Raw genomic sequence first — 13,684 nt, 5'->3', positions numbered from 1 at the left:
TCAAACTTTCATTAAGTCAAAGCCTTACTAACTTGATTTGTTTAATATATTATTTAACTAAAAGTATAATATATTTATTTAAATTTAATTGTAATATTATACAATGTTAGTATATCTTATACACACAATGATTTTTTTATTTTTCTTTTTGGTGAAAACACACAATGAAATTTTCGATTTTCCAGTTTGCATCAAAGCAAATGCTCATTATTCGATTTTTATCTGACTTGACCATGATAAGCTTTGGTCTTTAGTAATCTTATAATTTATTTATTTTTTTAAAATAGTAGATAAGAATAAGGGGTGGATGGATGAGTAAGCGCACTCGCATGATTTGGTAATGGCAAATAAGCCAACGCGGGCAACTGTCTGGATTGGCACTGCCAAATAAGATTCCTTCGGATTACGTTTCTTACTAATAATTAATTATAATTAATAATATTTACCATCAAAGAAGATCGCAATTATTTATTTATTTATTTTGGTATTGTCTTGTACTGATAAAAATACTGGAACAAGCAGTTCACTATATCAAGAAAATATTGCTTTCACTCTCTTGATGATCTTAACATACAGCGAGCTTATTCACAGAGGAAAAAGATGATGCGATTTTCACTTCAAAAAGGTAAACAAAAACTTAAAAACCAAAATCAATTAAAAGAAAAAAAAGGACGAATTTCATTTATTTGTTTAATTTTTGATTATTTTGCTGTTCCCTTTTGTTGCAGTGAAGAATTTACCGGCTTTAAGGCCTCAGGTTTTGGCTTCTGCGAGTCCTCGTTTCTCTACTGCTACTGAATCTTCTTTTAATCACCGTAATCCTTCGGTATAACGCTTTTGCTTCTATTTATCGTTCTTCCAATGATACGTGTATTTTTCGTTCTATCGAGATCCCTTTTTTTTAATGCAAAATGGTATTTATTCAATTCTTTTTTATGTATTGATCGGATTGGGTTTTATACAGAGGGTTCCTAATCTTATAGGAGGTGCTTTTGTTGATTCGAAATCAACATCAACCATTGATGTTATAAACCCTGTGAGTGTCTCATCCTAATCTTTTTTATAGATAAGAATATTCAGCTCTTGGAATTAATTGTAATATATGTTAGTTTGGAAAATTAAATAGGCGACGCAAGAAGTTGTTTCACAAATTCCTTTAACTACAAATGAAGAGTTCAAAGCTGCAGTGGCTGCAGCAAAGCAAGCTTTCCCGTCATGGCGAAATACCCCAATTACAACTCGTCAGCGTATTATGTTCAAACTCCAAGAGCTTATTCGTAGGGATATGGTAAAGCATGAGCTCAGTTCAGGTTTTTCTTTGTGTAGTAAGTTTTTTGTATAGATGCTTTTTTAGCTAATGAATCTATTCAATCTTTATTTTGCTTTTAGGATAAACTGGCCAAGAATATTACAACTGAACAGGGCAAGACATTGAAGGATGCTCATGGAGATGTCTTTCGGGGACTTGGTTGGTATCTATATCCTTCAATGTACTGTTTGAGTTGGTAGCAGAAATCGTCAACCTTAACAGTGTTAAAGATTAATATTTTTTTCCTTTTCCTTTTTTGTTTTATTTTCTGGACTTTTTTCATATAGAGGTGGTGGAACATAGTTGTGGAATGGCAACCCTGCAAATGGGAGAGTATGTCCCCAATGTAGCTAGTGGAATCGATACATATAGTGTTAGAGAACCACTAGGTGTTTGTGCTGGGATTTGTCCCTTCAACTTTCCAGCAATGATTCCCTTATGGGTAAGTCTTCATTTTATACATAGTAGTTTCAATTTTCACAGCATAGCAATTGTTGGCTATCTATTTCTAATTTATACTTTTTTGTCCCCCTATTAAATTTCGGGCTTATGAACTTTAATGGATTCTCATTTCTCATTAATCAGCATTTTAGTGCAATTATTTTTCTTCATAAACTTAGGAACTCATACCAAGCAGTTTGGTTCTTCACTAATATTGATTGTATAGATGGTAAAGTATAAACTTTATTGCTTCTTCCTAGTTTTGGTAGTAAGTTGTTGCCTACTTCCAGAAAGGCCGTTTTTATCAAATCCATACAAGAGAGAAGTTAACATATGGTTTTTTTTTTATTTTACTGCAGATGTTCCCTGTCGCAGTTACATGTGGTAATACTTTTGTTTTAAAGCCATCGGAAAAGGATCCTGGTGAGTTCAACCTAATAATTGTATGATGTAGTATCTGGGGCATTGTTTTCACTCATTATGTTGTCATGTGTCCATCCTTGGAGGACAAAATGTTGCTATAGCTTGTTTTATTGTGGCTGGTCGTTAAAGATCTTATTTGGATGTTGATGTGCCATACATGGGTGGGACATTATCATTTGAGTTTTCCTTGTAATTACTATTGTTACTACCTTAATTTTTTCAGTTACATAAGAAAAGGACAACTTGGTTGTCGTTCCTTTGTTCTTACATGACTTCACTTTACTCTCCAACTCTTTTCTTAAAATGCCATTTTTTTTTACTTTCCAGGGGCATCCATAATGCTGGCTGAGTTAGCAATTGAAGCTGGTCTGCCCCCGGGTGTCTTAAATATAGTTCATGGCACCAATGTAGGTTCCTCATTAACATGATTTTATGAAGTCCACAGTTTTATTTATCTTTATTTCTAATATATACATCTATTTGCATAGTTGCTATTCTTTAAATGTCACTTTGAATATCGAAGTAATAATTTTTCAGTAAATGTACAGTTTGATTACCATCTGCAGGCCAAAAACACATATTTTTATTTATCTTTATTTATCTTCAATGTTGTATAAGTAGCATAAATGTATAATGTTTCATTTAATTGATTCTACCATAAAAATTCTAATGTCTTTTTCTGTGGCAGGACATTGTTAATGCTATTTGTGATGATGATGATATCAGAGCTATATCATTTGTTGGTTCTAATACTGTAAGTATGCCTTTTGTGTCCAAAGCACACAGATGACTATCATTGCGACCTTTCAGAAATTTGAGTTCTAAATAGTTCTCTTCTTTAATTGTTTTGGTTTTTGCTCCTAAAATTGCTTGTGATAACCTGATGTAACAACTTTGTGAAGTACCAAAGATTCTTTGACCAATGCAGGACCAAATATGAGAAATTCATTCTTCGCTTCTTTCATAACATTTTTTAATGTCTTCAATGAAGTAGGTCTTGCCATTTGTTTCTCCTAGGATCAACTCTTCACGTCTAACACTATGAAGTCTTAAATTTTGACTTCCCCTCACTTTGATGTCCCTAGTTGTTTTCAAGATGTAAACTATTTTATCATGTGCATCGTCTCCTTCATGTTTAATTTTCTCCGGCACCTTAGACATCTTCCTTTGCCTATATAGTATCTTTTGGTACTTCATGGGTAAATTGCCATGGCTATTTCTGTTGTGATATGACTGTTATTGTCCTAAACTTCTTTTTGCGATTCATGAAAAGGCATTTATGTTTCACAAAGCAGTTCAGTATTTTGGTTATATTCTTCTTGATGTTTTCTTTTTAATTTTTTGAAGGCTGGCATGCACATATATGGAAGAGCTTCTGCTAAAGGAAAACGTGTGCAGGTATCATTTAACTTACATTATAAGCAATACATGATTTATCTCCTAGTGAGATGATCACTTCTGTTAAGCTACCATATCCACATCAGTTAAGTTTACAATTTGCTATTTCCTTATACTCAGGTTTGGCCTCTCCAACTTGCTGATTAGTAATAGTTTGGATGCTTAACAACTTATATGACTTTCTAAAGTTGAACTAAGTTTCCTTCTCAATTAAATATTTTTCTCAGTCCAATATGGGGGCCAAAAATCATGGCATTGTCATGCCTGATGCAAACAAGGATGCTACACTAAATGCTCTACTTGCTGCTGGTTTTGGTGCTGCGGGACAAAGGTGCATGGCACTTAGCACAATAGTCTTTGTTGGTGACTCTGAATCATGGTATTGTGTTTTTCCTCTGTCTTCTTGTAATTTTGGGAAGCTATGATTAAGGGGGTTCCTGAACTTTCCAGGTTGAATGACCTGGTTGAACGTGCCAAAGGTCTTAAAGTTAATGCTGGAATTGAACCCAATGCAGACCTTGGTCCAGTGATTAGCAAACAGGTATTGCATGTTCAAGATATTTCCCACCTTTTCTGGACAACTGCTAACATGCCTCTAATTCTCACTAAATATAGTAGAAATCATGCCGAAGCTTTTCTTTTTTTTTTCTGACAATTTGAAAAGCCCTAATTCTCTGGGAGGACGACGTGAAATCTATTATTTATCCTAGGCCTAGGTCTGGGCCTACCTGTATCAAGGTATCAGGTCCATCACAGGGTTGTATAATTTCGTAGAGCATATCTTTCTTCCCTTTTTTCTTCTCTTTCGTCCCAGACTCTTCTTTTATTAAAAAAAAGACAGAATAATCCAGAAATATCTGATAAACTACACGAGGTGATGCAGGGATGAGCCCAATCACTCATTATGATCAGGTTATTTGAGTGAATAGGTTTATACTTATAAGGTTCTTTCCAGAAGGCGACTGATATAACATATTATTCGGATAATCAAAAACATTGGCCTTGAAGCTGGGAATTCCAGCAAAAAGGTTGTAGCTTGAGCCAACTTGACTCCATCTAGGGGGATGGGGACTAATGACCTCAATCTACCATTTCTGATGTCCCTTTTAATGCTTTCTTTTCATTCTTCTCATTTGTTTGGATCCTTGATGTTTTCATTTGTTCATTGGAATTCTTTTGCTTTTACAGGCTAAAGAACGAATATGCAGGTTAGTTCAATCTGGAGTTGAGCGTGGTGCAAAACTACTGCTTGATGGGAGAAATGTCGTGGTATTTAATATTTCTTCCCTATTCAATTAACTTTTTACTTGTGGCATCATATAGATAGTATATTCCATCTTCAAGATTGAAAAATCCTGATAAAGCGCATAAAATCATTGAATATTTTGGAACCACTTAAAACTGGATTTGTCTTGGGCCCTTATTGGCAGCAGAGATTGAAGAATATTTATAGAATATAATAAGATCCAGAGAGAATGAGTTATTACAAAATCCTAATGGTTTGGTGTACCTAAGCTAAGATCTTTCCTCCACCTCCTCCATCTCTTCTTCCCTGATTGGTTTATTGATATCTTTCTGAAGTGGGTTGGTATGGTCCTTGTTAGGTCTTTGTTTCCTTGCTGCTAACTAGATTTTTGAACTTCTCAACAAAAACCTGTTACTAACTATCTATGAGTGACAAAATAGGTTCCGGGATATGAGCAAGGAAATTTTATTGGTCCGACAATTTTAACTGGTGTCACAGCTGACATGAAATGCTATAAGGTATTCATTTCTGTTTATGACTTGTAACGCATTGTTTAAATTGTGGTCATGAAAATACCAGGAGTGGGTAAGAATGACTCTTGAACATTCATAGAAGATACCTTGACTATATTTTGGCCTGTGCAGGAGGAAATCTTCGGCCCAGTTCTTGTTTGCATGAAGGTGAGTTACTTCCCTCTCTGTTTCTTAGCTAATCAAACTTTTAATTGATTAGCATTGCTGACTGTTTCTTCTTTTCATGCCACATGTTCAGGCTGACAGCTTGGAAGACGCTTTAAACATTGTTAACAGAAACAAGTACATCCCGAATCTGACTCTCTTTTGGTCATCCTAAGTTATGCATCAATGTTTGTCTCACTTGTGAGTTGCGCTCTGTTTCAGATATGGTAATGGTGCTTCTATATTTACTACATCCGGTGCTGTAGCGAGGAAATTCCAGACAGAGGTTGAGGCCGGGCAGGTAAAACTGTGGATCAAATATAGTAGGGTATATTGAAAATTGCTCAGAGCTGCAATTACATAACTCATACAAGTACCACTTACGAAACATGATAGGATTAACTGAAAGGTCATTTCTTTGTTGCTTTGAAAGTTCAAATCATTAATATGTTTTGATTGTATTTAGGTTGGCATCAATGTCCCCATACCAGTTCCCTTGCCATTTTTCTCATTTACTGGCAATAAAGCATCTTTCGCGGGCGACCTTAACTTTTACGGTAATATATACATAATAACTAACATAGTTCTTCAACTTGCCATCTGCTGATAACCCCCACTTTTCAACCAATCGTTTGACTCAGAAGCTCGTTCTTAATTGCAGGCAAGGCTGGAGTTAACTTTTTCACCCAGATTAAAACAGTTACTCAACAATGGAAGGATTTACCTAGCGGCAGCGGAGTTTCCCTAGCAATGCCAACATCGCAGAAGTTATAACCATGATCGGATTGTTCTTTCAGGAGTTGTAGGTCTGCCATGTACCAATGTCAAGATCTTCACTTAACCACCTTTCAACTGATTCCCTATACTGCTAGTTTATAAGACGGGAAAACGGGAAATAAGATTGTCCTTAATGTTATTTAACTATGGTTGTGGACACATTTTTGTTCGCGGTCACATTTATAGTGGTTGCGGATGTAATGCATGCTATTACTGGCAATTGTGGTAAATATCGGTTGTTAAATCCATCTCTTTTGGAAAAATTCAATACCGGTGGTAGACTAGATTCTCCAAGAGCATATCGCCCTGCGAATAAATTTTTTGCAGGGGCCTTATGCTTCCTTACCCGGATTCTTTGTTTTGGATTTAATTTTTTGTTTGTTTAATTGGTTAACCATTGATGCTCCACCGAAAGCCTCTACTGCTCAATCGGTTTATGCTTCGCTTTCTTCCATTTCCAACGTCCCAAAGACGTATCGTGTTTTATCATTTAGTATGAAACGTAATCCAAAGAGGTTCGAACTGGACTGGTTAGTAAGATTGATTGGTTTGGAAACTGATTAAGGTACCTTTCTAGTATTGAACTGATTTGATCGAAAATTGGTTAAGATCAGTTGAACATGTCAAATCAGGTTTCTTTTTATTTTTTAATATATATTTTTAAATTTTTTATGATTTTTTAATTGAGTCAATCGAAGAACCAATCAAATTGGTAAACTAATGGTTTGATTGATTCAATCGTCGGTCTGGTTCTAAAAGCTTTGATGTATTCTATCAAACACGATGAGTCTTTCCAGTGATGACAATTTGGATTGCTTATTTGAATAAAATTTGAATTTGAATATTAAATTTATTATTTGTTGTAGGTTTGGAACAAATGCAATTAGATACTTTGGATGTCCATTATCCAAATTCATACTACTTATTCAAATTTAGATATTCATATCTAATGGTCACATAAAGTTTATAATTTTTATTTTTTATATCTAAAATTGGTAGATTTGAATTTGGATTTTTGCAAAATGTTTGTAAACTTTGAAATTGATTTTTCTTATAAATTCAAATATTTAATGGATAATAGTATTTAATTCAAATTCCAACTTGAATAGTAATACTCAAATAATGATCCCGAAATCATTTTACAGTTTTAATGTTTCTAAGAATTTGTATTCATCATTCGCAAACTCTGATGGATGGAACGATGATATTGGATAACAAGAAACCTCACAAACTATGTACTATATAGCCCGCTATATTACATGCTGCTGTAAACTAAGAGACAAACAATCTTCGGAACCATCTCTGTTTTTGAACTTTACAGCAGTAAAATAGTTCAAGATCGATTAGACACACTAACTCAAGCAAGCTGACCCCTTCCAAGACTATTCAGTTTAGCTAAGTGCTTCCTTCCCCATAGATGAGAATTCAGATCCTCTGATCGACCGCAGGTTATGTTACATATAGCACACCTAAATTGAGGTATTTTAGTCTTATTATGTTCCTTCTCAACCTGTTGCTGCTGCCCTTGTACGTTTTCACTTGATTTTACATGATTTCCCACCATATTAGTTGTTGGTATTACCTTCTTCCATTCTTCTTTTGGCAGATTAGATTTGCTCATCTCGGTTTTAGGATTCACTGCATTGCTGCATGCTGCTGACGAAGCAGACATTTGGCCTTTGGGAGGTTCATAATTCTTTGAACCTTTTTTCTGGGGTTCCTTGCGGGAAACCTCAGATTGTTTTACCTTTGAAGCCAAACCAGCTTTGCCTTTACAAGGTTGGTTATTTGCTTGCATTAACTTGTTTTTGTGTTTTCTTCCTTGCAAATGACTCTTCAAGGTTTTCTCACTCGTGGTTGTCACTTGACACATAGCACAAGTCCATTCCTTCTGAACTTGCTTATCTGAAGATATCTTGGGTAAATCGGGACCCACCTCTCCCACAGTTTCTGAAAGTGTAACAGTAGTATTGTTCACTGTCTGAATGACATTGGGATCGGTTTTCAGAATCTGCAAAAGTGATTCAAGTCAACAATCAGTACTATGAGAAAGGAGGCAACGCATAAAAGCTTAATTCTCATTGCATATTCGAAAGGAAAATGAGTATGGAACTTCACCGGAGCAACTTCCGATTTCTCTGCTATTTGCACAGGTTTTATGCCTTTCTGCAATATGCTAGTCTCAGTCCCCTTTGGCTACATTGTCAAAATCAACCATATTAGTATCATATAGAAGACTTATATAAGTTGAATTATTTTACCCAACAACAACATTGTGTCCAATACGCATTCATGTTCAATATTCGTGCTCAATACATATTCAAAAAGAGGGTAAAAGTACTATAGAAGCCTCTCTACTAGGAATCAAATTGCATTTTACCCTATTCACTCGAAAATAGACAAATTAGTTCCTGTAGGTTAGATCAAAGAGCAAATTGATCATTTCTATTAAAAAGTTCAGCCATTTCAATTGCTAAAAACTAGCGTGGTTAACGGAATAACCAAACAATACCTCATGTTGACATATAAGACCAGTTTTTAACAGTAGAAACGGATGAAGTTTTCAACAGAATGACCAGTTTGCTCTTTGATCTAACATTTAGAGACTAATATACCCATTTTTTTTTAGTAAAAAGAGCAAATACAATCCGACTTCAAGTACAACGGCCTCAATGATATTTTTCGTCTATATAAGTGCTCGATACATATTGCTACATATAATCCTATATATATGTAGTAAATATTACCTCATTAGCAATAAGTTTCTCTTGAACTTCTGTTGGTCCATGTGCCTTCACAAAGTCATCAGCTACTTCAACAAGAAAATTGTCCTTCAAAAACAAGTCTTGTTGCTTCTTGAACCAGTTAATGATAGTTGGCAAATCCATATACAAACATGGATGAACAAAGTGATTATAAACATAAAAGGCACCATCGAAATGGGGTATCATCATCCAACAGACGATGGTTAGCTTCATATATGGCCAAAATGGAAGCCATTGAAGGATCCCCATGAAAGCATGTTCGAACAAGGAAATCAATGAGAAGATAATCCAATAAGTAACTAATTTCTTGGTGTCAGTGTTGGAATTAGCCTCAATTGCCTGAATGGAAGCACGTCTGTTAATAGGCAAACACAACATCATCACCACATTTTTCATATATATATAAAGTACTCAGTAAATTTACCATGGAGTCCCGGGTACTATGATTCAAATTACATTTTACCCCCTCTACTCAAAAAATAAATAAATTAATTTCTCTACATTAGATCAAAGAGCAAATTGAATCTTCTATTAGAAATTTTATCCATTTATGTTGTTAAAATTGGTCCTTGTAACATCACGTCAGTTTTAATAGTATAAATAAATGCAAATTTTAACAGAAATGACCAAATCTAACTGTACAGAAACTAGTTTTCCCATTTTTGAGTAAACAAAGCAAAAAAATCAACTCTTAATACAAAAAGCTGCATGTTATTTTTACCAAAATACTCAAATGCTTGACTAAGTATATACTTATCAATGCCACATCTTCACTGGACTATTCATAATAATAATAAAAAGAACCCAGGTTTTAATTGATCTTTCAATTTATTCATTATACCATCAAAATGACATGTCAAAAGAGTAAAGCTTAAAGCATTGAAAGTATTTTATATATATATATATATATGTAAAGGATACTTACAGAGGATACCCTAAAGCAAAGAGAGGCCTGCAAACCAAAAGAAAATTTTTATTAAGAAATCCATGAACTCATAACATAAAATGAAAATTTTTTCAACAAAAAAAAAAAATCTTGTAGGTTTAAAAAATTGAGAAAAAAATACCAAGCAAGAGAATGAAAGCATATCAATGCAAGGTTAACAAGAGCTTGAAAACCCATGTTGGATTCAACTTTCTTTTAGTTAAATTTATGAGCTGACTGAAGATGCTGAACCTCAGAAAACCTCTTGCAGTAAGCAATGACTGGAAAAAACAAAAAAAAAAACAAAAAGCTTACAAAAGAGTTCCACTGAAAAGTCAATATGGTATACTTTGCTTTAATTTAACGCTAAATGATTAATTTGGTCACTCATATTTGTATATTTTTTTCAAAATGGTCCTAATTGCATTTTTGAATTTTTTGCATTAACTTTTGATTTTTTTTCAAACGGTTCTTTCTAACATATTTAATGAATAAATTTAAGGTTTCAATCTTTCTTTTTCTTTCAAAAGGTTTTAATTTTTATATGTTTGTTTAGAGAGAAATTTTTCTATTGAGTTAATTTTTTAGATAATTACATTTATTTTCTTTAAATTAAGAGTTATTTTTTAATTTCATGTATTATTCATTTATTTTATTATTTTTCACACGTAATTATCTTATAGGGTTATTTAAGTAATAAATTACATTTCATCCTATTAATTTTTTAACAGTACTTTCATTAAATCAGTTAAAAAAACAGTTAGAAAAAAAAACAAAAGTTGAGGGCAAAAAAAGGTTCAAAAATACAATAAGAATCATTTTAACAAAATATATAAATATTAGTGACCAAAATTGTCATTGAGTCTTAATTTAACAACTTTATTTAATATGATACTGGAGTTGGAAATTTTGGTTACAACTTCCGTAGATGCTTAATGTTGAAGGTAAACGTCACGCGTTGTAGCCGACAGGGATCGAGACTTGTTTGGTGGGCGAGTACGAAACACGGATACGCGCTAAGCTACTTTATATAGGTTCCTCGTACGGATAAAAAACAGGGTAGTGGTTGGGCCGATAGAGGATGCCATTTACTAAATTTTCCATTACATTTCCAAAAATCATATTGCCAGTGCCCTGAAAAGTTGTAATTTCGGCTTTGGCACAAGTTATTAGAAAATATTTTTATTTAAATTTAATTTTTGTAATTTTTATTTTTTTAGGCATAATATATTGTTTGGTAGTTAAGTTTGATATTTGTTTATAATGTAGTATTTGTATTATTTTTGGTCTAATCGATATTTGTATTTGACAAAAGTTATATATTTTGATACCGAAGATAACACTTTTAATTTTTCATTTTAATTTGAATTTTAAAATTAATTTGATGAAAATTAATTCCTAACATTATTAAGTTTGCTTTTTGAAACTTAAGTTAAAAAAAATATGAAAGGTTGAGAGAATGTTTCAATAAAATCATGATAGTGGACAATTGGACATCATCTCGTGCCTTCTATTTGAGAAATTTGAATCTTTTTTTTAAATAATTTCATTATAGATTCTGATTATATTTTTTTTACACAATGTCTAAAATTACTCATAGCCCCTCTCCAACCCATAAATAGGAGGATAATGTGCTTCTGCGTACTCAAACCCATGTCATCTTGTATTGACAACAATACTCATGCTAATCGAGTTAAGAGTTAATCGATAAATTTGGATCAGTTTGTAGTTTGAACTATTAACTGGTATAACAATTATGATGTAAAAGTATTATGGAAGCTATTGCATTAGGATTTAGATTGTATTTTTTCCATTTTACTTAAAAATATGTAAATTAGTCATTATACTTTAGATCAAAGAGTAAACTAATCATTTTTGTTAAAAATTTCATCCATTTCTACAATAAAAACTGGTGTGACTGACAAAATAAACAAGCAGATACACACGGTGTGTCATGTGTGTAATGACCCAAAATTCACAAGCATCGGAAAAGTACATTATCGGGCCTCCGTATTAGTAAACTGAGTCATAAAAAATTATTTGAAGTAATTATGAGTTTAGTTGAGTACTTAATTAGGTATTAATTGGGTGAATTTAGTTTAATTAAGAGAAACTAGGAAAAAGGACTAAATTGAATTAGGGGTAAAAGTTAAATTATAGATTAATAGAAAATAAAATGGATTAAAATGGCAATTAAGCCATTAACAAGAAATGAGGCGGGCATAAGTGATAAACATCTTAGATTTTTATGCTTTATATATATTATATTATATTATTATATATTAAATAAACTAAGGGTGGGTTTGAATGGGCGATTGGATGTGGTGCGGTGTGTTTAGCTTACTTTTTGTCTCACGCTACAGTATCTAATCTCACCGCCACCGCTATTTTTACATTAACCGCAGGTAAACGCACCGTCCATCCAAACTCACCCTAAATAGATGACAATTGCATGGTAAAGATTAGAGACAAGTGTAATAGTAATAATTATATAGGTACACTTGTAATAAAAGTAAATATATGCTTAAATAATAAGTAAAAGATTTTTTTATAATAATATATTATTAATATTATTAGTTAAAATAAAAGAAATAAAGTAAAGTAAGTAAAACAAAAGAAAAAGAAACAAAAGAAGAACAGAAAAGAAACAGAGAGAGACGAAAATAGGGGAAGAAAAAGGGAAAGAAAAGAAACGGGGAAATTTGAGATTTTAAAGCTTTAAGTTTAATTGGTAAGCTAAATTTAGTCATTTTCTCTTAATTTTGATGTTTTAGAAACTTTAAAACAAAGTTTTGTTGAAATTAAGGGGAGGTTATGGAAGTTCATAGGTTTTTGAACATGATTCATGTTGAACAGGTTGTTAAATTAGGGGTTTAGTTGATAGAATTTCTAGTTAGAATAGATAAAAAGATTGAATTGTAAACTAAGTTATAAGTTTTACATAGTGGGGATTAAGTTATAAAAGTCTTAAATTAGGGTTTAATTATGAATATTGAATAGTTGAGTTAAATATGGCAAGAAATTAAGTAGAAAAGAAGTATGAATTAAGTTAGAAAAATAAATAAGCTTAGTTAGAATTAAATTGGGAATAAGTAGGAATTGAATAAAATTTAATTATTATTATTATTTTAATGCTGTAATTAATAGTGAAAATAATTATTATTTTTGTAGCTAACAAGGAAAACGAGGCATCGGCATCCAAAGAAAAAGAAAAGATCATTGAGGAGTAAATGCGTATTCCAGGTTTGTATTACTATAACTTAATCTATTTAATAAATGCTATATTAAAATTGTATTCATGGGACATTTAAGGTAAGGTAAGTAATAACATTTGAAATTAAGTAAGAATATGTATGAATATTGAATTATATGTGAATTGAAATAATAGATGTTTTGAATTGATTGAATATTTGAAATTGTTGTGGAAATGAATTCAAAATTTGAAAAGTAAAATAATACCCTATTAACTTATCGGACTAGATTGGACACAAATGGCATGCCATAGGATTTGTGATGTGATGAGGAGATTTGTAGTTCGGCCAGAAGATGATTATGTTATTATATGCTTCGGTTTATCCGAAGATGCATTTAATACCTTATTGGTGTGTTATGGAGGATTTATATTATTTCGGGTGTGTTTAGGTTGGATATTCTGGTGTGTTAGGGTGGAATCCGCATATCTGTCAGAGTCCGAGCCTTGTTAATAGGGTAAATAATTGAAAT

The 13,684-nt window shown here is 32.5% G+C and overlaps 2 protein-coding genes across 3 annotated transcripts; one reads left to right on the top strand and one right to left on the bottom strand.

Moving 5' to 3' along the window:
- Positions 1-405: 405 nt before the first annotated feature.
- On the top strand, positions 406-6,501 carry LOC105795128 (methylmalonate-semialdehyde dehydrogenase [acylating], mitochondrial). Of its 2 annotated transcripts, XM_012624615.2 has the most exons (19): positions 406-625; positions 729-826; positions 965-1,036; positions 1,127-1,288; positions 1,390-1,468; positions 1,597-1,751; positions 2,110-2,173; positions 2,501-2,580; positions 2,862-2,927; positions 3,521-3,571; positions 3,799-3,950; positions 4,022-4,112; positions 4,760-4,840; positions 5,258-5,335; positions 5,462-5,497; positions 5,589-5,632; positions 5,717-5,795; positions 5,961-6,051; positions 6,156-6,501. In XM_012624615.2, the coding sequence occupies exons 1-19, from the start codon at positions 601-603 to the stop codon at positions 6,266-6,268; spliced, it is 1,617 nt and encodes a 538-aa protein (XP_012480069.1). In that variant the 5' UTR covers positions 406-600; the 3' UTR covers positions 6,269-6,501. The 2 variants fall into 2 exon arrangements, with proteins under 2 accessions (XP_012480069.1, XP_052484619.1); XM_052628659.1 differs by lacking the exon at positions 406-625 and having other exon boundaries at positions 779-826; positions 1,110-1,288.
- Positions 6,502-7,354: 853 nt separating this feature from the next.
- Positions 7,355-10,270, bottom strand: LOC105795126 (uncharacterized). The gene is made up of 5 exons (XM_012624613.2): positions 10,104-10,270; positions 9,962-9,988; positions 9,019-9,391; positions 8,390-8,467; positions 7,355-8,282 (listed from the first exon to the last, which is right to left on the bottom strand). Exons 1-5 carry the CDS (start codon positions 10,157-10,159, stop codon positions 7,629-7,631), a joined length of 1,188 nt encoding a protein of 395 aa, XP_012480067.1. The 5' UTR covers positions 10,160-10,270; the 3' UTR covers positions 7,355-7,628.
- Positions 10,271-13,684: the final 3,414 nt, after the last annotated feature.

The sequence above is a fragment of the Gossypium raimondii genome, chromosome 3 (assembly GCF_025698545.1).
Source record: "Gossypium raimondii isolate GPD5lz chromosome 3, ASM2569854v1, whole genome shotgun sequence".
NCBI classification, from domain to species: Eukaryota; Viridiplantae; Streptophyta; class Magnoliopsida; order Malvales; family Malvaceae; genus Gossypium; species Gossypium raimondii.
The sequence above is the reverse complement of the archived record's forward strand: the minus strand, read 5'-3'. Positions and strand labels throughout refer to the sequence as shown.

Excerpts from the sequence above, each read along its gene's own strand:
- LOC105795128 (XM_012624615.2), top strand. The coding sequence starts at position 601 with ATGATGCGATTTTCACTTCAAAAAG. Across the intron at positions 827-964 it reads TTAATCACCGTAATCCTTCG|AGGGTTCCTAATCTTATAGG; the intron begins GTATAACGCTTT and ends GGTTTTATACAG. Across the intron at positions 1,289-1,389 it reads AGCTTATTCGTAGGGATATG|GATAAACTGGCCAAGAATAT; the intron begins GTAAAGCATGAG and ends TTTTGCTTTTAG.
- LOC105795126 (XM_012624613.2), bottom strand. The coding sequence starts at position 10,159 with ATGGGTTTTCAAGCTCTTGTTAACCTTGCATTGATATGCTTTCATTCT. Across the intron at positions 9,989-10,103 it reads TGCTTTCATTCTCTTGCTTG|GCCTCTCTTTGCTTTAGGGT; the intron begins GTATTTTTTTCT and ends TTTGGTTTGCAG. Across the intron at positions 8,283-8,389 it reads AGAAATCGGAAGTTGCTCCG|ATTCTGAAAACCGATCCCAA; the intron begins GTGAAGTTCCAT and ends TCACTTTTGCAG.